Raw genomic sequence first — 25,849 nt, forward strand, 5'->3', positions numbered from 1 at the left:
AACCACAAAACTCCTAGAAGGACATTTTTTGGATTTGTCACCAAAAGCACAGGCTGTTACAAAAATAAACAAGTAGCACTACATCAAACTAAAAAGCTTCTGCACAGCAAAGGAAACAGTCAAAAAAACCAAAAAGGCAACCATGGAGTAGAAGGAAATATTTGCAAACTATATATTTGATAAGGGGTTAATATCCAAAATATAAAAAGAACCCATGCAACTCAATAGCAAAAAAAAACCCCAAAATCTGATTTTTAAATGGGCAAAAAACCTGAATAGACGTTTTTCCAAAGAATTCATACAGATAGCCACCGGGGATATGAAAAGGTACTCAACATCACTAATCAAAACCAAATGCAAATCAAAACCACAATGAGATATCACCCCACACCTGTTAGGATGGCTATTATCAAAAACACAAGGGACAGCTAGTGTTGGCAAGGGTGTGGAGAAAAGAGAACCCTTGTACACTGTTGGTGAGAGTATAAATTTGTTCAGCCATTATGAAAAACAGTATGGAGCTTCTCCTAAAAAATTTAAAACAGAACTACCACGTGATCCATCAATCCCACTTCTGGGTATTTATTCAGAGGAAATGAAATCAGTATGTCGAAGAGATACCTGCTCTCCCATGTTCATTGCAGCAGCTCTATTCACAAGAGCCAAGATATGCAAACAATCTAAGTGCCCATTAATGGATGAATGGACAAAGAAAATATTTTCTATATTTATATGAATTGTTATACACAAGTAATGTTATATATATATGAATTGTTATACATATATAAAGTTACATATATGTATGTTTTATATGTATATATTAAACAGAATTGTTTGGGCCATTAAAAGGAAGGAAAGCCTGTCATTTGCAACAATGAGAATGAACTTGGAGGACATTATGTGAAGCAAAATAAGCCTAACATGGAAAGACATACTGTGTGATCTCAATTATATGTGGAATCTAAAGTCAAACTCATAGAAGCAGAGAGTAGAACAGTGGTTGTCAGGGGCAGGGGGTGGGAGAAATAGGGAGATGTTGGCCAAAGGGTACAAGCTTTCATAAGATGCATAAGTTCTGTCCCCAGAATGTACAGAATGTACAGAATGGTGACTATAGTTAATAACACTCATTGCTTACTTGAAATTTGATAACAGAGCAGATATTAAGCATCTCCACCACACACACACATGCACAAATGGTATCTATAGGTGGTAATGGATATGTCAATTACTTGTATGTGGTAATCATTACACAATACATCTATATATCAAATCATCACATTATATACCTTGAATATATGCAGTTTTTATTCATCAATTAAATATTTTTAAATGGAAATAATCATAATAGCTTATAAAAAAGGAAATCAAAGTAATACTCCATATTAATATAGAACAGGAGTAAATTACATGATATCTCAACGCAGAAAAAAATTTGATAAGGGCCAAGCCCGTGGAGCACTCGGGAGAGTGCAGCGCTGGGAGCGCAGCGACGCTCCCGCCGCAGGTTCGGATCCTATATAGGAATGGCTGGTGCACTACTGGCTGAGTGCCGGTCACGAAAAAGACAAAAAAAAAAAAAAATTTTTTTTTTGGATAAAATCCAACACCCTTTCTTGATAGAATGCTTTTTTAAAAAGGAATAAAAGGAAACTCCCTCAACCTGATAAAGGGTATCTATAAAAAACCCATGACTAGCATCATACTTAGTGAGGAAAAACCAGATGTTCACCTCTTAAGTCAAGAACAAGACAATGATGCCTGCTTTTGCCACTTCTACCCAACCTTGTACTAGAGGTTCTAGCCAGGGCAATTAGACAAGAAAAAAATAGGAGTAAAAGGCTTCCAGACAAGAGAAAAGGAAGTAAAACTATCTCTACTGGCACATTACATGATCTTGTGTATGGGAATACACACACACACACAACCATTAGAACTAATAAACAAATTCAGCAAGTTTGCAGGATGCAAAATCAATATGCAGAAATCAAGTGTTCTTCTATATACTGGCAATGAAAGTCTCAAAATTAACTAAGAAAACAATTCCGTTTACAATAGCATCAGAAAGAATAAAATACTTAGGAATAAATTTAACAAACACGGTGCCCTGAAAACTATAGAACATTGTTGAAACAAATTAGAAAATATTTAAATAAATTGAAGCATATCCCATGTTCAAAGATCAGAAGATTTAATATTGTTAAGATGGCAGTACACCCTGATTGATCTGCAGCTTCAACACAATCCCTATCAAAATCCCAGCTTGCATTTTTTGCTGAAACTGATAACCTGATTCTATAATTTACGTGGAATTGCAAAGGATCCAGAATAGCCAAAACTCTCTCGAAAAGTAAAGAATGACTTTGGTGGATTAACACTTGCTGATTTCAAAACTTACTATAAAGATACAGTAATCAAGACACTGCATAGCAAGCACATGTAGATCACTGCACTAGAATTGAAAGTCCATAAATAAGCACTTATATTTATGGTGAGTTAATTTTTAAATAAGGTACCAATACAACATAATGAGAAAAGAACAGTCGTTTCAGCAAATGACACTCACACAACAGGATTCCGCAGGCAATAGAATCGGTTCGGGTTCCTATATCACACTGTACACGAAAATTAACTCAAAACGGATCATAGATGTAAACGAAGCATTTAAACCATAAAGATCTTAGAAGAAAACATAGGAGTAAATCTTTGTGATCTTAGTATAAGCAATGGTTTCTTAGATATGGCACCAAAATCACAAGTGATGAAATAAAATATATATTAATTGGACTTACTCAAAGTTAAAACTTTTGTGTTTCAAACATCACCATAAGGAAAGTGAAAAAACCCACAGAAGCAATAAAATATCTATAAGTCAGGCATCTGATAAGAGACTCCTATCCAGGATATATTAAAAAAAAACACTTATAATTCAATCATAAAAAGATAAATAGCCCAATTTTTAAAATGGGTCAAACATCTGAATATACATCTCTCCAAAGAAGATATACAAATGGCCCATAAGCATGTGAAAAAGACGTTCAGCAGTATTAGCTATTGGGAAAATGCAAATAAAAACCAGTGTGATCCTACTTCACAGATAATGTAAAGTGTTGGCAAGAATACGAAGAAATTGGAACCCTCATATATCACTCATAGAAATATAGCCACTTTGGAAAACAATCTGGCAGTTCCACAAAGTACCAAACAGAGAGTTACCATATGATTCCGCAGTTCCACTCCTAGTTAATCTCCTCAAGGGAAATGAAAACGTATGTATACACAGAAACTTATACATGAATGTTCATAGTATCATTCTTCATAACACCCCCTACGTGGAAGCACCTCAAATTTTCATTATCTAATGAGTGGATGAACCCTGTGTGGGATAAGGATAAAATTGAATGTTATTCAGCAAAAAAAGGAATGAAGTACCGATACATGCTGCAACATGGATGAACCTTGAAAACATTACAGCAAGTGAAAGACGCCAGTCACAAAAGGTCACATATTCTGTGGCTCCGTTTATATGAAACAACCAGAGTAGACAAATCTACGGAGACAGAAGGTAGTTTTATTTTTGCCGTGGCTGGAAGGGTGAGGGGGAAATGGGAAGTGACTGCTAATGAGGTGATGATCTCACAAGGCTGTGAATATTACTAAGAACCACTCAATTATGCACTTTACGTGGGTGAATTGTATGATATGCTATTTACATCTCAGTAAAGCTGTATAAAAGGAAAGAAAGCAATGATGTACTTTAAGTAAGGCAGTGAGATGATATGATCTACCTCTAGAGGTAGAGGAAATACATAGAATTATGACAATTTATACAGGAGATGCTGAGAGCTTCAACCAGGACAGAAGCAGTGAAGACAAGATGTAGAGCTATTTGGGAAACAATCCCATTATGGCAAAGTTTTTATGATGGAAACATCCCATGTTCTGCATGAGTGTAAGTCACTATAGTCCTTGAGTCCTTCAGTAGCTTAAAAACAAGTAACAAAGGTCTCAAAATGTTCGTATACTATGGCCTGTTTCTAAGTCCCTATCTTAAAAAAAAAAAAAAAAAAAAGACTTTTAAATATTTTAAGCACGAAATATGTATGATAGCATTATTTATGAGAGAAAACAACCTAAATGTTCAATAATAGGGGCAACCGTGGTATATCCATATAATTCAATATTATGTTAAAATATTTTAAAAGTAAAATTACATAGGAAAATACATATGTCACATGGTGTAAAACTGTCTGTAAAAGATGTAACAAATTTTTACCAATTGCTTTTTCTGTGTGTTATGAATTTTGTTTCTGTATCAAACTTTCTGTAACTTCTACATTTTGTAAAATGATAGTTCATTACTTTTGTCAGGAAAAAAACTACTGTATTTCCTTCTTAAGAAAAAAAAAATCCATTTTATTCTCAGATTTGAAAGGCAAATTCCGCAGCTGTCCTTCACCGGTCCTCGGAGAGCGTCCCTTCACTCTGACGCTGTCTCCATCAGCCCCACCTCAACTTGTGCCCAGAGCCTTTCGTGTCCTACAATCGGACTCCCAGGAAACCCCTTTGGTGCCATCTTTTGATGAATAAAGTCAGTCCACTGAACTCTGCCCTCATCTCTCACCTGCAGAGGTGAGATGACAGGTACAGCCTCTCCGCCCTGGGCGTGGTCCTGCCTGGCACAGGAGGAAGCAGGACTTGCCATCATTTGAAGCCCAGGCTCCCAGAAACGGGGAGCCCGCCTTTGGCATCCGCCACAGAGAGCGTACTAAGCAGCTGGCTTTCCGTGCCACCTCCGCACGCGGAATCCACTCATGTTTTCAATTTAGCTCTGCTCACTGAGCGGTGCCCAGCGTGTGCCACCGTGGAGCCGGCGCTGAAGTCCGGGCTGCGGGGCGCGGGGCGCGCTGGTGGCAGCGGCGGGGCCGTCTTCCGAGGTCGGGAAGCCTCCCCCCGGCGCCTCCCAGGCCTCGGCCCCTGACCCGGCCGGGCGGCCTGCTCCCCAGGTTCGGGCTCTGAGTCGGGAGCGTCCTCGCTGTGAAGTCCACCTTCCCCACGGCTTCCGGTCACCCCCCGAACCGTCTCCAGCCCCAGCCCGGCCCCGGGCCCCGTGCCCCCGGCCCACGCCTCCTGCAGACGCCCCTGCGCGTCCAGCCGCGGGTCTTCTCGTCCGGCGGCCCCGCCTCCCGCCATCCGGGGACCACGTCCCGGCCCGAGCGCGGCTGGCGGCTGCTGTCCGCGGCCCGGGGAAGCCTCAGCCCGGGACGCCACCCTCGGCGTCAGCTCAGGCGCGGCCTCCTCCGCGCAGCCTTCCTGGCTCCCCGGGTGGGCTCCTCCCGCGTAGACGCCCAGAGCGTCTCTGCTCTAACTGCCACAGCCCGGGTCATCGTCCCCGTGGCGCAGCGTCCCACCGCCGCTGAGAACTTGGTGAGAGCGGGGACCACGCTCGGTTTCCTAGAGGTCCCTGAAGCCCCACGTCAGCGCCTGACGGGAGCCTGGCACTGAGGGAAGGGGACGCGGGCAGGGCGAGGGGCGGAAACGGCCACGGAGGCGGCCGGATGAACGCGTGGACGGGGGACGGCCACCGAGGTTGGCCCCGTCGACCTCACGGCGCGGAGGAGGCGACCCCTGCCGCGTCGGAGGCGGGGTCCGGACACCGCCCGCACCGCAGGCGGGGCGCGGTCGCAGGTGGGGACGCGGGGCGGGGCCGAGCCGGAGGCGGGCCGGGGCGGGCCGGGGCTGGAGGCGGCGGGGACGCGGGTCGCCGCCTGGTGCGGACGTGCACGGACCGCCGCGCCGGGCTCCCGCGCTCGCTGCCGCCGTCATGCCGTCCTACACGGTCACCGTGGCCACCGGCAGCCAGTGGTTCGCCGGCACCGACGACTACATCTACCTCAGCCTCGTGGGCTCGGCGGGCTGCAGCGAGAAGCACCTGCTGGACAAGGCCTTCTACAACGACTTCGAGCGCGGCGCGGTGAGGGCGCGCGGGGACCGCAGGGGCCGGGGCGGGCGGGCGGCCGGGCCCAGGAGACAGGAAGGGGGGCTCCCCGCGTGTGTCTGCCGGGCGCCGCGCTGCTCCCCCGGGACGGGTGGGGACCCCGAGGCTCTGAGAGGCGCCTGCACCGGGCACGGGCCTTACCCCCGCCCTCCGCTTCGCAGGACTTCTTCCCCGGGTCGCGCGGGGGACGGGAGGGGTCGTGCTCACAGAAGCCTGGGGGTCCTTGGCTTCCTGTGAAACACTGACAGCATCTCGGAGCAGCCTGAGCTGTGGGGAGAGAGCGCGGGTCAGTGGGTCCAGAGGTCCGGGTTCCCTCTGGGCTTGAGCACCAGCTCACTCTGTCTCATCTCCGGACCTCAGTTTCCCCAGTCTGGTCCATGAGTCATGGGGGAGCCCAGGTCCACCCGGTGGCTCTGAGGGGCACTAGCAGATGTCTTCACACCTGGGCAGTTTACAGTCTCAGGACAGGCCCCAGAGGAATTTTAAGAGAAGGAACAAAAGAACCCAGGCAAGGAGTGGCCTTTCGGAAACCTAGGGGTGGTCACTGCCTCCCAGCAGAATGTACACCAGGGAACACTTCCACCCCAGGTATGAGGACTCTGTGGAGGTAGAGAGAGAAGGGCTTCCCTTCCCCCTCCTCACTAGAGACCCTGGAGCCTGGGAATTCAGGGAGCCAAGGCAGCCAACATCTGTTGGACCTCTACTCCGTGATGCCAGGCCTGTGTGAGGCTGTGCACAGGTGGCCTCATTTAGAAGCCAGCTCCTGATGCTGGCTGGGGCATGAATTCCACCCCTGTAACTTTCTCCCTGCATGTACAGGTCAGGGTTCTCACTAAGCCTTCAAGGAACCTGGTGCCTTGGAAGTGCTCAGTAAACGACTACAGCAGTAGTCCCAGGCACACTGCAGGTGCTCCCACCACCCCAGCTCCCGAACTGGACCAGAAAGATTTGGACCTCACCAGTGCCTTCTTACCATTCAGTTTATCAGTTCAAATCATATGAAATTGCTCATAATCGACTATTTTGACAAACACAACTGGCAATTTCATATGTTTCAAATGAATACTTCTTGGATAAAATTCGGGAAGTGTGTTTTCGGTCTGCAGAGATTAAAGTAAGTAAACAGTAGTCTACTCTTTCTCTGGATTCCAGACTCCAGGTGGCCTTGATTCCTACCCAGAAGCCTCAGAAACCTGCAGTAACCTGACTTGCCACCTAGCTCAGTACGCTATTAACCTGCCTTGAGCTCTCTTCAGTAGGAGTCAGGGGCTGAGTATAAGAATGACCTTCTCCTGCTTGGCTTACCCAATCCCAGAACCGACCCCATGGACAGTGGTGCAGGGAGTTAGGGTCACAGTGGGGTTAGGGTCATCCATTCAGGATGATGACACCCCCTCCCACTTCTGAAGCACCTTCATCTATTTCCATTATTTTATGGGTTCCCCCAACACCTAGGGGAGGAGGACAGGGTGCAGACTACTTCCACTCTATGAGTGGGCCACAGTGGGCCCTGTTCTCCTCCACACACTTGAGGTTCTAGAAGCACAGGTCATCAATGTGCTCACACTGAAGCACAGGGCACCCTGAGTGTAGCTTCTCCCAGGAGGAGGCTATGGAGTTGGCTGTTGGTCAGAGGGTGAAAGCACCTCTCTGTTCACTGTTTCCCTCTCTCTGTTGTTTTCCTCACCCTGAGAAGTCATGCAAAGGACATTGTGATTAAACTCAGCGAGAATCCCAGAAGCAAATTTCAGGAGAGATTTGCATGTCACGTGTCCACTGGGTAGCGAGAGCAGCAAGTCGGGGTGCCGCTGCCTAGCCAGGGGAACCAGCTGGGTCCAAAAGACTCTTCGAGAAAATCAGCTTTTGAGAAAGTTCCTGTTGATGCAGAGTTACTCCACACTTTGTCTTGCACAGCTCAGAGCTACTTCCTCCTTCTCCAGCCAGCGTACTTCAAAAAATAATCCGTCCCTTTTGGGTAAAGGTAAAAGAGAAACCTCAGAGAAGTACTTGCTGAGAAGATGAGGCTGTCCCCCTCCTCCCCACTCTCCTCACCTCTGAAATCTGACCAGCTCCCAAATGCTGCCTCAAATACCAGCCCTCTTATGAAGCTTTTCCCTGTCCATCCAGCCTACACCACGTGGCCCCTTCATACCCCATCACGGGAATGGACCAAGGCTCAAAGCTGGGACTTCTGACTCCTAGAACAGGGTTCTTCCCAATATGTGGCCTTGGGGGACAGTAGGAGGAACTCAGATGTGTCCATTACTCAGGTATGGGTGCTGATCACAGGGCCACCAACTGCTCGCTAGCACGGTAGCCACCTGACCTCTTGTGCCTCCGTTCCCATCTGTAGAACGGGATAACCATCCTCCTGGCCATTCACATGTGCAGTGTTCCTTGAGGGCCTGTTGTGAGCCACCTACTGTTTAGAGTGTCCACTGTGCAGGATTCAGTGTGGCATATCTGGAGCTCCACATGCCTTCCTAAGACCTACTTTTGCTTAGGGACACATGTGACCCTGATATCTTCCTAGAGGGAGGCCTTCTCTGTCCTCTGTGACTCCTTGGGATGCTAGAGCCACAGCCCCCAGACTTTGTCCCTAAGACTTCCTGAGTTGGGTCTGGGCTGAGCCCCTCAGCCCCTTGTTCACCTCCTGTCACATCCAGGCCTGTAAACAGGACCAGCAATACCCCCAGGCTGGCCAGAGACAAGCCAGGCTGCAGGCCTGTCTCACTCCCCTGTGGAACACCCCGTCAGATGGCATACTGAGTCCCTGTATGTCTTTCCAGTGACTTCTTCCCAGATGAAACTCCAGCATCTTCCACCAGGTGCCTGCAGGTATGGGTGGGGAAGGGGACCTGACTGCACCACAGGTGTACTGAAGGGTCACCCCACTGTCCCATCCCCCAGAGAAGCTGCTGGGTCTCTTCCTTATGGGTCACCACCCCCAGTAGACATCTAGCCTTCCTCTGAGACTCGGCAGTCATGGAACACAGCCTTTAGCCCCGTCTCCCTTCCCTTTTACTCCATGGTGCCAGGCTCCTCCCTCCCATGAGAGCATCCCCCTTGGATCCTCATGGTACCTGTTACTTTAGAACAGGCATCCTCTACCCCCTCGCCCAGCCTTCCTGGCATGAATCCCTATAGCCACCTTCTACCCCTCCAGCCCCTCGGAGCCACAGGAAAGCCACTTCCCCCAGAGCAGCCAGGCCCAGGCATCTGGGTGGCTGCCGCTCAGTCCTCACCACATGCCGACTTCCCTTTGCCCCACCTGCACCTCCAGTGCCCAAAATGCCTCTCGGGCTCCCTCCAACCTCATAGCCCCTTCTCCGCCCTCACAGGAATTCTGCCCAGGTTTTGAGCCAAGGGATGTGAGCTCAGAGACTCAGTTTCTCCCCCACACCCCGTGCACTCTTGGCTACACGGTTTGGCACGTGTAGTCACGGAAGGACCACAGCACAGGGCCCGTGCTAGCTCACAGCCACTCACAGGCAATGCGGGGCTGGCGTCTGTGACCCCCTGCACACAGCAGGAGGCTTGTGCCTTTGTAGAAAGGAGGCTACCTGGGCATCCTGTCATTTAGATTTCTCAATGGTCTTGCAAGCTGGGTATTATCTCCCCTTGATAGATGAGGAAATGGCCTCAGAGAGTGAAGCAAGTTGCCCAGCCACTTTGGAGCTGGAATGTGACTTCAGAGCCTCAGACACCAGCACTCCCCAGATCCCCTGCCCCTCATCCTGCCCCTAGTCCTCGGTGGGGTCAGGAGTCTCTGTCTTGGCCCAGAGAGGGCTGATGCCTGGCATGGGGGCAGCTGCTGCAGGCGTCCATTCCTGGGCTACCAGTACCCACTCTGGTTCTCCAGACAGGCCTGAGCCCCTAAACACTAGGCCTCTTGTCCCATCGGAACCTGCCTGCCCGGCCCACTGACACTTCAGCACAGTGGTCTCCCCTCTCGCCCTGCCCCCAGAAGCCACCCAACAAGAGACACACCCATCCTTTTATCCCCCCTCCCAGATCACTCCTCCCAGCCCCTCACGGGGGCTCCTCTTCCCAACTCTGCATCCTGGGGCCATCACCCTGTGGTGCACACAGGGCCCACAGGCCCCAAGATCAGTGCTCTGTCCATGTGGCAGTGCCTGTGGCCCCAGCTTTCCCACAGGACAAGCTGTGGGGCAGGAGGGCTCTTTTTTGGAGGCCGCTATGCAGGACCTGCACCCTCCCTGCAGGGGGGGCATTCCTGCAGGACCCATCCCAGCAGATGGGCCTGGCCTCTCCGTCCTCAGAAACTGTTCCTAACTGAGGATGCAGACCTGGACCACAGGGGATGGGAGGAAGCTTCTGCTTTCTGACCATGAGCGTCTGGCCTCGGCAGCAGTACCACATACAAAGTGCTCACTGTGTTCAGAGCCCAGAAGTTTGCTGAAAACCTGCAACTTCCCATGCCTCTTAAGAAGCCCTCCAGGGGTTCTCCTTGCAGCTTGGAGGGAGGGGGATGGAAATAGGGGCACATGGGATCACAGGCAGGTGAACATTCCCACCCCCTCCATTTGCTTCATTATGAGCTGAGAATTCTCAGTTCTGCTGCAAGGTAGAAGTTCCAGAATAGTGATATCTGGTTTAGAAAGTGCCCTGGAGGGCATCGAGTCCAGGGCTTTCCAGGCCTCCTTCCCATCTGCCATGGATGCCACAGAGACACAGACCACCCAGAGCCGCGGGTGCCACTGCTGAGCCCTGGAGGCAGGAGCCTGGCACATGCAGCAGACGGCCTGGTCTGGTTGTTCTGGGCTTTGCTGTGTGGCTGTGAACCACAGAGGACCCAGGAGAACTTGGGTCCTGCAGCTTTGCTTGCATCCAACCTCCCCATTTTTACTCACTTATTGGCCCCACCGAGAACTAGAGAGGGGTGAAGTGATGGAAACGTCTGGAGTTTCCAGTTAGCAGCTGGTGTGGGAGTTACTGAGCCTCACTCTCCTCATCTGCCAAACAGCTCATAATTCCCCACTCCCAGGGTTACTGTGGGGACCCACAGCTATCATCAGCAGTTGTAAAGGGCTGTCCCTGGAGAGGGCCGCACGAGGGCATGGAAGAAGACCCTCACTGAGCCTGGGCATTTCCCCTCCTCCAGCCTGAGCCCTGTGCAGGCAGCAGACAGTCCCCACCACCCCCAGCAGCACAGTCCCTGGCTCTCTAGATTCCATCTCCTTGAGGGCAGGACCGAGGACAAATCCCTCTCTGTCCCCTGCGGCACAGCACTGAGCCGTGTCAAGGACTGGCATTTGGTAAACATCTTGGCTAAATGAACTAAGGAGTTCATTTCAGGGGCTCATTAAGACTCATGGCTAAGTAAACTGCAGGGAAGCAAAACTTTACCTCTTCCCATTTCAGCAGGGCCTGAGAATTAAATGACATAAGGAGAAAAGCATGCACATTTATTTAATACCAGTTATATAACCCTCATAAGGAAGGAAGACCTGAGGGAGAATGAAGTGTCACTCACTCACGTTCTGAGCTGGACAAAGAGCAGGAAGTAGTGAAATGTGACCAGGCAGAGGGCTTGGGCCGGGGCGGTTTCTCAGAAGTGACCAGGACAATAAGGGCTAGTTTAACAAGGTCTGTTTGTGTGGATTTCCTTCGGCTTCAAATTCCCATCCTTGATGAAGAGAATGTCACTTTCCTTCTGGTATACAGAGGGTGTCTTTCACGTGAGAATTTCATCTCCCGCTTTTAAGAAACAGAATGAAGGTCGGAATGATTTTATTACCCCTGCTGTTTTTTTAACTGCATTTAATTCAAAATAGTCAACGTGCCAGAGCAGCATATTTTGGGGTGGCATATTATTAACTCCTGCAGAACAAAGGCTCAAGAGAGCACAGACGGGCTGACTTGCCTGCTCTCTTTCTCAGGTGGACTCATATGACGTGACTGTGGATGAAGAACTGGGCGAGATCCAGCTGGTCAGAATCGAGAAGCGCAGGTACTGGCTGCATGATGACTGGTACCTGAAGTACATCACGCTGAAGACGCCCAGCGGGGACTACATCGAGTTCCCCTGCTACCGCTGGATCACAGGCGAGGGCGAGATTGTCCTGAGGGATGGACGTGGTGAGTGCTCAGGCCCCTTCCACCCCTAAGCTTCCTGAGAACCAAAAGGTCTTCCCCTCCTCAAAGAACTGGATTTGTGGGAGGAGTAACATCGCCTCCAGGGTACAGCACCTGCCCTGTGCCTCAGTGCACCTGAAGGAGGTGTGGTCTTCTTCGAGTACTGAGCCCCAGGGTGGAGCAAGTTGCCACAGGGCACATGGCCAGCTGTGTCCTCCCTCTGCCCTGAAGGGCAATTCTCCAGATGTCGAGGTTGTGGCATCACTTTCCAGATCCACAGGCAGTCTTCTGAGAGATCACAGTCAGGCTAGATGGGCTTAGGTCACCCGATGCAGGCCTGGGAGGGAAGGGGTACATGAGGAGCACCCAGAATGCCAGCTCTGAGGGCTGTGGGCAGGCCTGGGGTTCACAGTCACCAGTTCTTAAGCCTGAAGTCTCACTTTTTTCTGACAGGGAGAAAAACCTAAAATCTGTCCCCTCAGCACGATCCCCAAATGTACAGACCCTAATTTGGCACTTCCTCAGGAGGCCATTCTTGTAAGGGACATGCAGCTGGCCTGGTACAGAGGATTAGAGAGAGAAGCTGATGTCAGAGGTCAGCTAAGGCCACTCTCCCTGAACAACCTAAACCTGGAGCAATAAACCTTCAAATGCCAGGCAGCCACTATAACAGGGAGGAGGAGACGGCGTCTAACACTCCCTCATAGACAAGGCATTCCCTGTCGTGGTTCATCAGCTCCTCACAGAAGTTTGGTGGGGTAAGACCGATGGGAATGGCTATTACCCCATTTTATAGCTGAGAAAACTGAGACACAGGAGGAAAAAGGTCTTCTCTACCTGGTGTTCTTCAACTATCAGGCTACATCCCATTGCTTCTGGTAGGGAGTTTGCCTTAAGAAACCAGATTCCAAGAATAGTCCTGAACTGCACAATTGGGGCTAGGAGGATTTTTGTCCACCTAACACATTGCAGGAAAAAATATCACAAAACTGACTTGGCCAGAAGTGGAAGGTTGCAGACAGGGAGCTTCCCTTTTTCCAGTAGTTGGGAAACACTAGCTCTGAATCTCCCTCCTGCTTATCCCACACAAGTTCTCGGTTGTGAAGTCCTTCCCACAGACCCTGTAGCTCTTCCCAGCAAAAAACAGGTGGTGGCCGCAGGGTAGTCACACTTCCTACGTGGTGACAGGCTTCTGAGAGCAAGCGCTCCAGAGACAGAAAGTGGAAGCTGGAGTAGTGTAACTTCCACATAGTCTGTTGGTCTGAGCAGTCACGCAGACTCAAGGGGAAGGAGTGGAGGCCCCCACCTCTCGATGAGACTAATGTCAAAGAATTTGTGGCTATTACTGATCCACCACCACATGGCACAGCAACCAATCCTTTGAACAACCCAGAAATAAGGGGGCCCAGCCCAGAAGTGACTTAATCACTCACCACAGGATAACCTCTTAAGTTTATTATTTCACCACTGCACCTTGGGTAGGCATAAAAGTCAGAGGGTGTCACAGGGTCCCAGGAACCCAGAGCATCTGTGCGCAGGGACGGCCTCACTAAGGCACTTGTATCAGTCCCCAGGAAGCTACCCCCCCAAACTCTCCTGCAGTAAGTCCAGGCTTTGTCAACCTGCCGTCCCCCCAGAAGTTCCATCATCATTAGGTAGAGTCTTCCAACACCCTCAGAGCCAGGAGAAACACAGCCATTCTTTTTGAAACTTGCTGTGTTGTAATTCCACATGTTCTGATTTACCCATACCAGTGAAGCTGAAGAGATTCAGCTCCTCAGAGCCAAGGTGCCCAAGAGACAGGCTGGTTCCCTGAGATAGGTTAGAGGTGATAAGCGGTGAGGGCCGACAGCAGTGCCTCCTGCAGCAACGGTAATGGCTACTGTCCAATTAACACTCAGCTCGCCTTCAGTGGCCTCAAGCCTGCCCTACTGGCTGATTTTATATCCCAGGGGAGAATGCAGGTCTTCCTCATTGGGCCCCAGTTCCAAGCTCAGGACTGGCACTGACTTAGCCTGAGGTGCTGTGAGCCAGAGAACTGAGTGTGGTCCAAGAACTGCTGGGTGCAGGTCTGCAATGAGGTAAGTACAGAGATTGAGAGTAGGTGTTTCAGAAACTTTTATAGCTACTTGTCAGAATAATTCTATGACTGTTGCATCTAATAATAAAAAATAGGGCTTGCATTTCGAATGCATTTGGTTTGTTTTTATTTCATTTTCCTAGTAATTAACTTTTATTGTATTTTATAAAAATGTCAATCTGTCATGGATAGGAAGTTTTTAAAAACCTTGCCCTTCACCACAGAGAGCTGGAGAAACACTACTATAGGCCCCCTTTTCAGGAGATCTGGGCTCTTCCTACCTGGGCTCCATTGACTGCGTTCACTGGCTTTACCTTAAATAATAGTATAAAGAATGGTCATGGTTTGACCTTGTCTGCTGTAAAGGCCCTGAGAAGCAACCCTGCCCATAGTCACCTGCCCCAGGTCCCAAAACGAGAGAAGGCAGTAGGACATGCTGAAGACAAGGTGCCTTTGAAGCCCAGGCTTAGAGGGAGGAAGGAAGCCTCTAGCCGTAGGATTTTGCACAGTGATAATAAGCATTGTTCCCATTTACTGAGCATTTACCAGGTGCTGGCATTGTGTGAAGTGCTTTACTGAATTCTTCGCTAAAGCCCCACCATGACTCTGGGATATAGGCATCATTATGAAGAAGTCAAGGCAACTTTCTCAAGGTCACACTAAGTGACAGAACCCCCAGGTCCAAGCCGAGCTGTTTCTCTTCTAAAGCCCATGGTCTAGGACACTATACTCTGTGTTAGAATGGAACTTCATTCTCAGTTTCCGCTCAGCCTAAGAATTGCAGGGGAAGAGGAGTAAACGGTTCTGCCATGGTTTAAAAACCTCCACCAAGGACCATGAATGCCTCTCCTCTGGAGTGAACAAGCTGCTCTGCACCAGGGGCCTCAGGATTCCTGCAGAGGCGGTGCCCTGAGGGGCCAGGTGGAATGAAGGCAGAGCCCCCAGGTGGAAATGCACAGGTGGGCCAGAGATGGGCATATACTGCACCTGTGCAGCAAGACAGAGGATCATTACCACCCATCCCTGCCACGCCTGGTGAGAACCAAACCTGGCTCCTGCATCTGGACGGGCTCACTGAGTAATGGGGAGGAGGATGAGGAACTGGATTTGCCTGTTGTAAAGGGAGTGGCTAAGAGCATGGGATTTGAGTCTTGTGTTGAAAATCCACTAATTAAGTATGTGTCCTTGGCAAAGTTCAAGGGCAAAGCTATTCAACCTCTCCGAGCCTCAGTTTCCTTGCCATAAAATGGGGTGCGTTCCGAGGCTTAGATGAGATGATGAGTGTGAAGCTCTCAGTTTGAGGGAAACCTGAACACAGAACATTGTTATCAGTGTTCCTTAGGCTCCTCTCATATGTACCCTTTCTTCACAGCAAAGCTGCCCCGAGATGACCAAATTCACATTCTCAAGCAGCACAGACGTAAAGAACTGGAAATGCGGCAAAAACAGTATCGGTAAGTTATGACATCAGAACAAGTGGCCGTGAGGCCGTGGTTTCTTCTGTCTTGGTGCATGGCATGAAATAAACCCTGACCACAGCTTATGGCCCATCACTACTGGTCACCAGGGCACCAGCTCCCTGTGGTGGCTCTACAATCCCCAAGCTTCTCCTTAGCTACTGCTCCAGGACAGATGGGGAAGAGAGTTACGGAAAAAACTTGGAATCAACCACATTGGCATGTAGGAGGAATGGAGCAGCCAGAGCTGGAGTCCACCATAATGTTCTCCCACTTTCCATTGTAGGGATTACCCCTCAGTTGCTGTGTCTTCTTATAATAATTCAATAATCTAGAACAAAATTGACAAATTTTTGGCTAATAAAAAAAGAGAGAACCAAATTATTAAAATTTGAAATAAGAAAGAAAAAAGTCAATACCAATCTCGCAGAAATTAAAATGACTAAAAAGAGAATACTATGAACTGTATGTCAACAAATTGGTTAAATTAGGTGAAAGAGACAAATTCTAGAAAGACTACCAAACAACCAAAACTGACTCAGGAAGAAATAGATAATCTGAACAAACCAATCACAAGCAAAGAGACTGAATTAGTAATTTAAAATTTTCCCACAGATAAAAGCCCATGCCCAGATAGCTTCACTGGTGAATTCTATCAAACATTTAAAGAATTAATACCAATATTGCATAAACTCTTCGGAAAAATAGAAGAGGAGGGACCACTTCTCAATTCATTGTTCTGGTATGACCATCATACCAGAACTAGACAAAGACATCCCAAGAAAAGAACGCTATATCCGTTATGAATATACATGCAAACATTTTCAACAGAATACTAGCAAACCCCATCCAGTAGCATATAAAAGGCTATATACAATATGAACAGGTGAGATTTATCCCAGGTATGCAAAGTTGGTTTAACTTCCAAAAGTCAATTAACCTAATACACCATAATTAATAAAGAAACAAAAAACATGTAATCATCTCAATAAACACAAGAAAGTATTTGACAAAATCCACCACCCTTTCATGATAAAAACACAAAAAAAATAGGATATGAAGGGAAATTTGTCAACCTGATAAAGGACATCTACAAAAACTCACAGTTAATATCATACTTAATGGTGACAGACTGAATGTTTTGCCCCTAAGATCCGGGAACAAGATAAGGATGTCCATTTTTATCACTTCTGTTCAACATTGTAGTAGAGGGTCTTGCCAGGTCAGTTAGGAAAGAAAAAGAAAGGAACCCACATTGGAATTCAATAAGTAAAACTATCACCGTTCACAGATGATACAGTCTTATATATAGAAAATCCTAAGGAACTCACCAAAACAAAAACTATTGGAACTAAAAAACCAGCAAGGTTGCAGGATACAAGATCAATATGCAAAAAATCAATTGTTCTTCTATACACCAGCAACCAACAATCTGAAAATAAAAATAAGAAAAAAATTCCATTTACAATAGCATCAAAAGGAATAAATATTTATGAATAAAATTAACAAAAGTAGTTCAAGACTTGACAATGAAACTACAAAACATTGTTGAAAGTAATGAAGGAAGATCTAAATATGAGGAAGTTGCAAGACATCTTCCGTCACTGATCAGAGGACTTAACTTTGTTGGAATGGCAATACTCCCCAGGTGATGCGCAGATTCAATGTGCAGCACTTGGTTGGCAACAAATCGTGTGCATGTGCACCTGGATATTCACAGCAGCATTATTCACGACAGCCGAAAAATGGAAACAACTCCATGTCCATCAAGAGCAGAACAGATAAATCAATTGTCATAATTCTACACAGCAAGGAAAATTAATGAACTGCTGCCCACAGAGCAACACGGATGACTCTCACAAGTACAATGTTGAAGGAGAGAAGCCAGAAACAGCATGTCTGGCCAATCCACAAAGTTTGGAACTATAGTGTTTATGGAGACATAAAGTGGTGGAACTATAAACAATAACAAGAAAAGAATTACCCTAAAAATGAGGATAGCGATTACTGGGGGCCGGTGGGGAGGGTTGATTGGGAAAGGTGGGGGTCAAGGGTACTGGCAGTGCTCTGTTTTTGACTCGGGTGGCGGCCATACAGGTGTTCTGTGAATTTTTCTGCATATGTGACTGTGTGTGCATATATACATGTACATACATATATTTGTATGTTCTATCTCACAATTGAACAGTTAAAAATAATTCTTTTGTATATCTAGTGGCTGGTGTGGGAGAGTAATCTGATTATCCTGCAGGTAACATTAAGGATATATGAATTCAGGATTTGTTGTAGAGTGTGTGCAGGCCTCGCAGCACAGGCACCATATGATGTGCTTTGAGACTCCATACATGGCAGAGTGCACACAGCATGGTCCAGGAGCTCTGCCCTCATCCCAGAGGAGTGTGGTTCCACACTTCCTCCTTGGCTTTCTCCCCCATTTCAACCACCTGTGGCAAAGCTCCTACAGCTGGTTCTCCAGGTACCTCTGACCTTGTGGAAGGAAGAAGTCTTAGATTGTAGTGATGTTAAACAGCTTCCAGAGAATCTGGCTAGTTTGTGTCCTGTTAGGTGAGTGGACAAATCTAATAAGCACCCCCCACCCCCCGATACACACACACACACACACGCTAATTCATACTAAGGTGCTAATGGCTGATAACAAATTAAATTAATCTTACATTTTGTCTTAAACCAAAGTATGCCCTGGAATATTGGTCCCAAAACTTTCTCCCCAGAAAATGGACCCATAGTACAACAAGTTTGAGAAACTGCTTATCACATCCTCCTCCTGGAGGTGCACAGTGCCGATAAGCATGAAGAATTCTGAGAAGTTCTTTGGTAAGGAATCATGGTTAACTTTTTAACCCAGTGCTGCCCAAGGGAATTTGACATATGACTGTTAACATCCTGCAGAACACATGCTCTGTGGAGCACCTTTGGGAAACACCTCTTTGCCCAGGAAAAGGTGGATTCAGTGGCATGTTTGTTTCATGGAGCTGAGAAGCAGAGGGTTTTCTGGTGAGATATTTTGCCCCTTTCTTATATCTAATCATCATTTTTTGTTCCTCCTCCCAGCCATCTGTCCTTTTCAGATGACCTCCTCTTCTTCCGTTCAGGAAACACTGAACTTTGCACTGTCTGCACTGTCTTGGAGTTCCTCTTTCACATGAATTCTCAGTCATCTAGAATTTGGAAGTAAAATAATAGTTACTAAGAATAGTCCCCAATATGTCAGAAAGCCAGTGTATCCACCTGGCCACCTCACTCAGCCTTGCAAGGAGGTGGAGAAGCCAACAGGTCATAACCCCACAGCCCACGTTCTCTCACTGTGACTGCATCTGCCTGTGTGTATCACACACACACGGCATTACAGAATAGAGTGTGTGTCTTTTTAGATCTACATCATTTAATTTAATATTCACGTCTTGCATTTTTTGCTCATCCTGTTTTGAAGAGGATCCAGTTGACACAGATGTCACCCATTCATTTTAGCTTCTGCAGGGTGCACCATTGCATAAATAAGCCACCATGCTCGTCCACCCACCTGTAGATGGGCATGCAGGATGTTACAAACCAAGTCACAGTGAGCTTCCTCAGATGTCTCCTGGTGCTCTCATGGAAGAGTTACTCTAAGGAATATTCTCACAAGTAGACTTGCAGGGTTGCAGGCCACATGTGTTTCTAGGGTGGTTCGACTTAGGATATTTAGACTTTACAATGGGTTTATTGGGGTATCAAATTCATTTCTGCTTAGGTTATTTTCAACTTACGATGGGTCTATTGGGACGTAGTCCCATCATCAGTCCAGGAGCATCTGTATTGCTGACTGTTTTCCAAAGGGCCTCTGACAATTTCAACCTGGGAAGCTATTTCTGAGAGTTGCTGTTTCCCCACACCATCGACACACAACAAACGCCTCTTGAGACATTTCCATGCTTGTCAGTGTAACGTGTGTGACACAGCATCTCACCGTTCTCTCACCTTCAGTCGCTGCGTACTTCTTGCTTTATGCGATGTATCACAACTTATTCAACCATTTCCCTGTTGATGGACATTCAGCTTGTTTCCCATTTGTGTGTGTGTCTGTCTGTTTGCTTTGAGTATTACAAACAGTGCTACAAGCAGCAGCCTTGTATGGACATCTCGATGTACGAGTGCTTTAATTACTGGAAGGTCCATTTCCAGAACTCAGACTGCTGGGTCGAGTCAGCATTTTTCATTTTAAGAAATACTAATAAAAAAGGTTTCCTAAAATGTTATAGTAATTTTCAGTCTCACCAATCATATATGAAAATATGCTTTTACCCAGGCTACTGCCAATACCTCATGACTTGCTTGTTTAAATTTTTTATAATCTAAAATACCTAAGTAAGATCCCAGTGTTGTTTCAATCTGCATTCTCCTGCCCACTGCTTTGTGAGTTAAGCATCTCTGCATTGTCTCTTCTTTGAATTCCATACTTAAACACTTTTTTATTATTCATCTAAAGGAGCTCTTTATGTATTAGGACTTTGTTATACACGTAGCATTTATCATCTGTTGCTATGTCACAGGAGTTTTTAGTTCACTTTCCTAACCATGTGTATTATTTTTTCTTTATAACTTTTGTGTTCCCTGCTTTACTTAAAAAAGCCCTCCCCACCCCAATGTTACACAAATACTTCTTCTATATATTTTTGTCTAATACTTTTGTGGTTTTGTTTTTGAATTTAGACCTTTCATTCCTCTGCCTTGTATTTTTATACATGATGTGAAGTAGGGGTTGAACTTTCCTGGTATCATTTATTATGTAACACAGTCCTTTATTACGTAACACAGTAGGGCTGACGGGGTGTGACAAGCACAGCGCACAGCAGCATGGGACGGCTGTCACATCAGGAGTTTGGCAGCCCCAAGCTGGGGCTCAGCTCCACTTACTGCCACCCGCTCCATGTACTGTGAAAGTTGTTTAATCTCTCTATGCCTCGTTTCCTCATCTGTAAAAATAATAGTGCCTACGTCTAGAGTTTTGAATAGGTTACACCACGACAACACATAGAATAGTATGTGGCACATAGAAAGCACTCGGTAAGTGCTAGCTAGTTTTGTAGTGTATTCACATATTTTCTGGCCTGTTTCTGAACTTTGCGTGTTACCTATTTTTTCTACTCCAGAGTCCATTGAGCGCCGACTTTTGGCTATCATAACTTTTTAATAAATGTTAATATCTGTTCCATATCTCACTGTTCTTTTTTTAAGGTTTTCATGATGAAAATTGCTTTGAATTACACATAGCTGTGTTTTGCACTGGCATTTTGGTGATATTCGGTCTTTCCTTCTAAGAACATAGTATGTCCTTCCACCCATCCAGATTTCGTGTCATGTTCTTTCACAGAATTTCTACTTTTCTTCATGAAGGTCTTTCACCTTTCTAGTTACTTTAAACCAAGGGATAGTGTAGCTTTTACCATTCTGAGTGGGATATTTTTGCCTGTAAATAAATATTGCTGGGGTAAAGATAATTGAGTTGTTTTTGTGTTCACCTGGTATTGTCATCTTGCTAAATTCCTTATTGACTCTGCTTATTTTGTTTGTTTCTAGTGAGTCTTTTTAATTACCTGGTTATTTGATCATATTTTTTAAATGATAATACTTTTGTCTCTTATTTTCCATTATTTACACCACTGATATTCTTTTCTTATTGCATGCTGGAATTCCCAAAACAAGTAACAGAGGTAATCCTGAGCGTCCTCTTATATATTTGTTTCTTGGTTTTATATTATATTTGCTGCTGTTTTATGATGAGCACTCTTTACTGTATTTAGGAGTTTCTTGGTTCATTCTAATTTAATTTTCATTCAGCTGAACTTTAATTTCCTCAGAAAGGTTACACAGGTGGGGTGACATCTGAGTCTGTGCTGGTCCCACGCACCCCCAACCCCCCACCCCCCAGATTCTCCTGCTTTTACCAATTGTTTGACTTGATCTAAGGGGCTTAGGTGATCATTTTTTTTAAAAGTTTGTAAACTCTTTACACTGTCTTCCCATTTCAGTATGAAAAATGAAAAATCTAATAATAGTTTGATAATTTTTCTTTGCCAAGAGTTTTTATCTCCCTCCTTCCCTTCCTCCTCTCTCTCTCTCTGTCTCTCTCTCTCTCTCTCTCCATGTCTCTCATATTCTCTCTCTTTAACATTTTAAAATTTAATTACTAAATATCTAGATGTCCCTTGTTTTCTTTTTTTTCCCCTACCTGGGACTTATTCAGGATTCGGGAAATTGGAGGATTTTTTTCAGCTTAAGGAAGTTTTCTTTGTGGGTTTTTTGTTTTGTTTTGTTTTTGATTCTTCATCTATTCCTGTGTCCTTCTGGAACTGTTACTCTTTGCATATTAAATCTTCTGTATCTGGCTCTCATGTCTCTCATGCTTTCATTCATGACTTCCATTTCTTTGTGGATTTTCTCTGTATTTGTGCTGCCTTTCCTTCTATTTTGCACAGAGCACTTCCTGGCACATAAGAGGTGCTCAGTAATTAGTTACTGAATGAACAAATTGTGTCTTCCAGGAGACCGATCAGATCTCACAGTGTCTATTCTCTTTTTCCATATCTCTGTAGAATTCTTAATTCAGGAATCATGTTTTGTGGCTGCAGAAAGTCTTTTACATTCCAGTTGCACTAATTGCATCTCCATAAGATTTTTCTCTCTTTTTCTCTTTTTTGTTTTTTTTAAAACAAAAAAAAACTGCTTCCTCCTTACTTCTGCCTGGTTGTTCTGCTTGGCCTTCCTCAATGGAGTGTGATTTTGTCCTTCCTATCCATGTCTGTGGCTGTGCAGGCCTTTGGCTCCTGTACAGATCAGCTTGTCAGGGGCTCTCAGGCAACAGTGACCTGCAGTGGAAGGGACACAGGTATTTGGTTTCAGGGACCAGTAGCAAATTCACTGGCAAAGTGTCCTGTCTCTGTGTGCTGGGAGGACATCTCTTCTAACCACCCAAGGTGGGGCATTTCTACCTGTCGGAGCTGCACCCTCGGGAGGCTGGGGGTGGAGAAGAGGGTTCTTTCTGTGCCAAAGAAAACTGTTCCACGTCTCTCCAAGCAAACTCTTCCCTTAAGGGCTGGCTGGTTAGCTCAGTTTGTAGGAGCCCAGTGCTGATAACACCAAGGTCCAGTTTTTAATCCCTGTACTGGCCAGCCACCAAAAAGAAAAAGAAACAAACTCTTAAGAAAACGTGAATGCCATCTGCTGGCTCATTTGTCCTCGCTGAGCTGACTGTTCACACACTGAAAAACCCTAGCTCCACCGAGCTCTTAGAATTAATTAGAACCCTTGAACTGCCCAGTGGCAAGAAGAAAAACTGTTAGTAATATTAAATTGATGTAACTACTGAGAGTTAACTAATCAATAGTTACTACCAGTGGAGCTACCAATTGACTGCCTCAATTTTAGACATACAGTTGGCCCCCCATATCCAAGGGTTTCACATCCCCGATTCAACCAAACTCGGATCAAAAATATTCAGGAAAAAAAAAATCACGTCTGTACTGAACATGTACAAACTTTTTTCCTTGTCATTATTTCCTAAACAATAACAACTATTTATATGGCATTTTGCACTGTATTAGGTATACTAAGTAACATAGAGATGATTTAAAGTACACGGGATGATGTGCATAGGTTACATGCAAATACTGCATCTTTTTATATCAGGGACTTGTACCTCCGCCAATGTTGGTATCCATGGGAGTCGTGGAACAGCCCCCCATTGGTACTGAGGCAGGAACTGTATATTGGAGATGCCCTGAGTCATTTTCTAAAGCAAAAGGAAAATGTTAGTGCACTTGTTCACATTTTTATCATTGTTAATGTACTAGCATTGGTATTAATACAAACAACAAAAATGTTTTCTTAAAGTCCAGGAAAGTAGGATATTATAAGTAAACCAATAGTGAGAAAAATAAGGTCCTAACAGAAAACACTTCCCAGAGTGTATTTTCAGGGCGATTCTATCCAGTTCTTTTTCACCTGTTACGAGCCTATGAGAGGCTTCCCTGGTGAACAGGACACATGAGGAACAGCGGGGGGGTTGTGGCAGTAAAAGCACACGATCGTGTTAAAGGAACTCAAGACTTTGTAATAACCTAAAATCTCAATGTTTTACTTTACTCTTAAAAGACAGATTAGAAAGGAAGGAGAATTAGAAATATAGATGAAGAAACCAAAATCCCAGAATGTAAATTTTGGGTTTTAAACAAACATAAGATCATTCCCCCTGCCCCCAAAAAACTAATGGGATTTTTATTGTGTTTTGTTTTCACAGTTCAAGTTTGGTGAATAAGTAAACAAAGAGAAAAATAAAAAAATAAAATGTGAATGTCCAGTGCTGCAGGATAGTTTCAGGAACACCAGGATCTAAGCGTTTTTACTGGATATAGTGCATGGCTTGTCCTTGGGGAGGAGGGGCTGCTTTTATTGTGACAATCTCTAAACCTGCTGTAGGTCGGCAGGTTGGAGACGACAGCCCTTCAGCGATCTGTGCCCGTGGCCATTGCTGCCCTGTAGCCCTATTGTGAAGGCATGAGAGCTGTCCCCTAGCCCTGACCACCACATAGAGAACATGCACACGGTTCGGGGCATGCACTGACCGAGCTGGTGGGACATTGGACGTCCAGGTTGGGTGTGGATAGGCAGCCTTGACTTCTGCCTCCAGTGACCAGCAGGGCAGGCATCTGCTGTGGGAGACACTGCTGTTTAGTGTCTCCGCTAGTAAGTGAGGTCTCCTGAGGCTTCCTTCTTAACTCCTTTTCAGGCACTGGTACACACCTATCCCATTCACTAACCTTTTTTTTTTTTTTTTTTTTTTTTTTTTGTCTTTTTCGTGACCTGTACTCAGCCAGTGAGTGCACCAGCCATTCCTATATAGGATCCGAACCCGCGGTGGGAGCGTCGCTGCGCTCCCAGCGCCGCACTCTCCCGAGCCATTCACTAACCTTTTGCTGGCAACCCAGTCTCAGGCCTCCCATCACGATGCTCAGGGCACTGCCACCAGACCTTGTTAAGGGGTCCCAGGACCTCGCTGGGTACAGGGTCAGCCTATGGTGTGTCGGCCTTATAGTGTGCACGTCAGCCACCAGGTGTAACATCATGAGACAACATGGGCAGCCTTCAGCTGACGGGGCGGACCAGAGGCCGGCATTTAACCCAATTTTCTTCTCCTTCTTTCTCACACTCAGATGGATGGAGTGGAACCCTGGCTTCCCCTTGAGTATCGATGCCAAATGCCACAGGGACTTACCCCGCGATATCCAGTTTGATAGCGAGAAAGGAGTGGACTTTGTTTTGAACTACTCCAAAGCGTAAGTTTACAAGAACTTCAGGACACTGGGCAGCCCCTCCGGTGGTTGGGGCTGGGGTGGGACCCTCTCTCCTTTCCTTGTGGGGGCCTTGGGCTGGGGGAGAAGCCCAGCCAAGCAGCTCTTCCCAAAAGTGTCTGATTAGATCTCGGCTGTAGAGTGGATTCTCAGTGCACAATCACAGGATAACCTGCACCTAAACAAAGTCACAACCTGGAGGACTCCAGACACTAAACATAGCGATAGCGTATTTTCAACCCAAAAGCAGGGGTCTTTACTTGGAATGCCCCGTGTCCACCCAAATGTCATCCCCTCTATGGCCAATTCAAGAGTATACAGTATCTAGGCTATCACCAAGGTGGCAGGCTCTGCAGCAATAATGGCCAAAGCACCAATGCATCCCGTCTGTCCATCACAACTGCCAGGTGAGGTAGGCACATTTTGTCCCCATTTTGCTTTTGAGGAACCTGAGGAATAAGGAGATCTAGTTCTTTATCAAGAACCCCTGCTTGTTAAGAATATGGATCCCCTAGCCCTACCCTTAGCTGAGGGGCCTTTGAATGGCACACTGACACTTTAGGGAATTCTTATGAGCATGCAAGTCTGGACAATTTGTGGTTCTGAACCTGGAATCCCCTGAGGAGCTTCCGCACCTCCCAGACCCAGGCCGACTGCATACTCATAGACATGTGTCTCTGAGAGCCTGGCCCTGGCCATGGGTCTGCACATCAATGGGCAGATAGGGCTGGGAAACACTAGCTCATCAGTCTTCTTGGTGTGGGGGCTTTCTCGGTACAGTCATCTATTTTAAGCTTCACAGCAGTCCTGGAAAGTAGATATTATTATTATTGGCCATTTCTAGGTAAGGAAACTGAGGCTTCAGTGG

General features: G+C 46.4%; 1 protein-coding gene across 4 annotated transcripts in view; it reads left to right on the plus strand.

The window, feature by feature from the left end:
• The first annotated feature begins 5,824 nt into the window (after nucleotides 1–5,824).
• The window catches only part of ALOX5 (arachidonate 5-lipoxygenase), a 42,343-nt gene continuing 22,318 nt past the window's right edge, over nucleotides 5,825–25,849 (plus strand). For all 4 annotated transcript variants that reach the window (XM_063087138.1, XM_063087141.1, XM_063087139.1 and 1 more), the window contains exons 1-4: nucleotides 5,825–5,974; nucleotides 11,902–12,100; nucleotides 15,550–15,631; nucleotides 24,844–24,966. In XM_063087138.1, coding sequence (XP_062943208.1) covers nucleotides 5,825–5,974; nucleotides 11,902–12,100; nucleotides 15,550–15,631; nucleotides 24,844–24,966 — 554 coding nt within the window. The remainder of the gene's footprint in view (nucleotides 5,975–11,901; nucleotides 12,101–15,549; nucleotides 15,632–24,843; nucleotides 24,967–25,849) is intronic.

Source organism: Cynocephalus volans, chromosome 2 (genome assembly GCF_027409185.1).
Source record: "Cynocephalus volans isolate mCynVol1 chromosome 2, mCynVol1.pri, whole genome shotgun sequence".
Taxonomy (NCBI): Eukaryota; Metazoa; Chordata; class Mammalia; order Dermoptera; family Cynocephalidae; genus Cynocephalus; species Cynocephalus volans.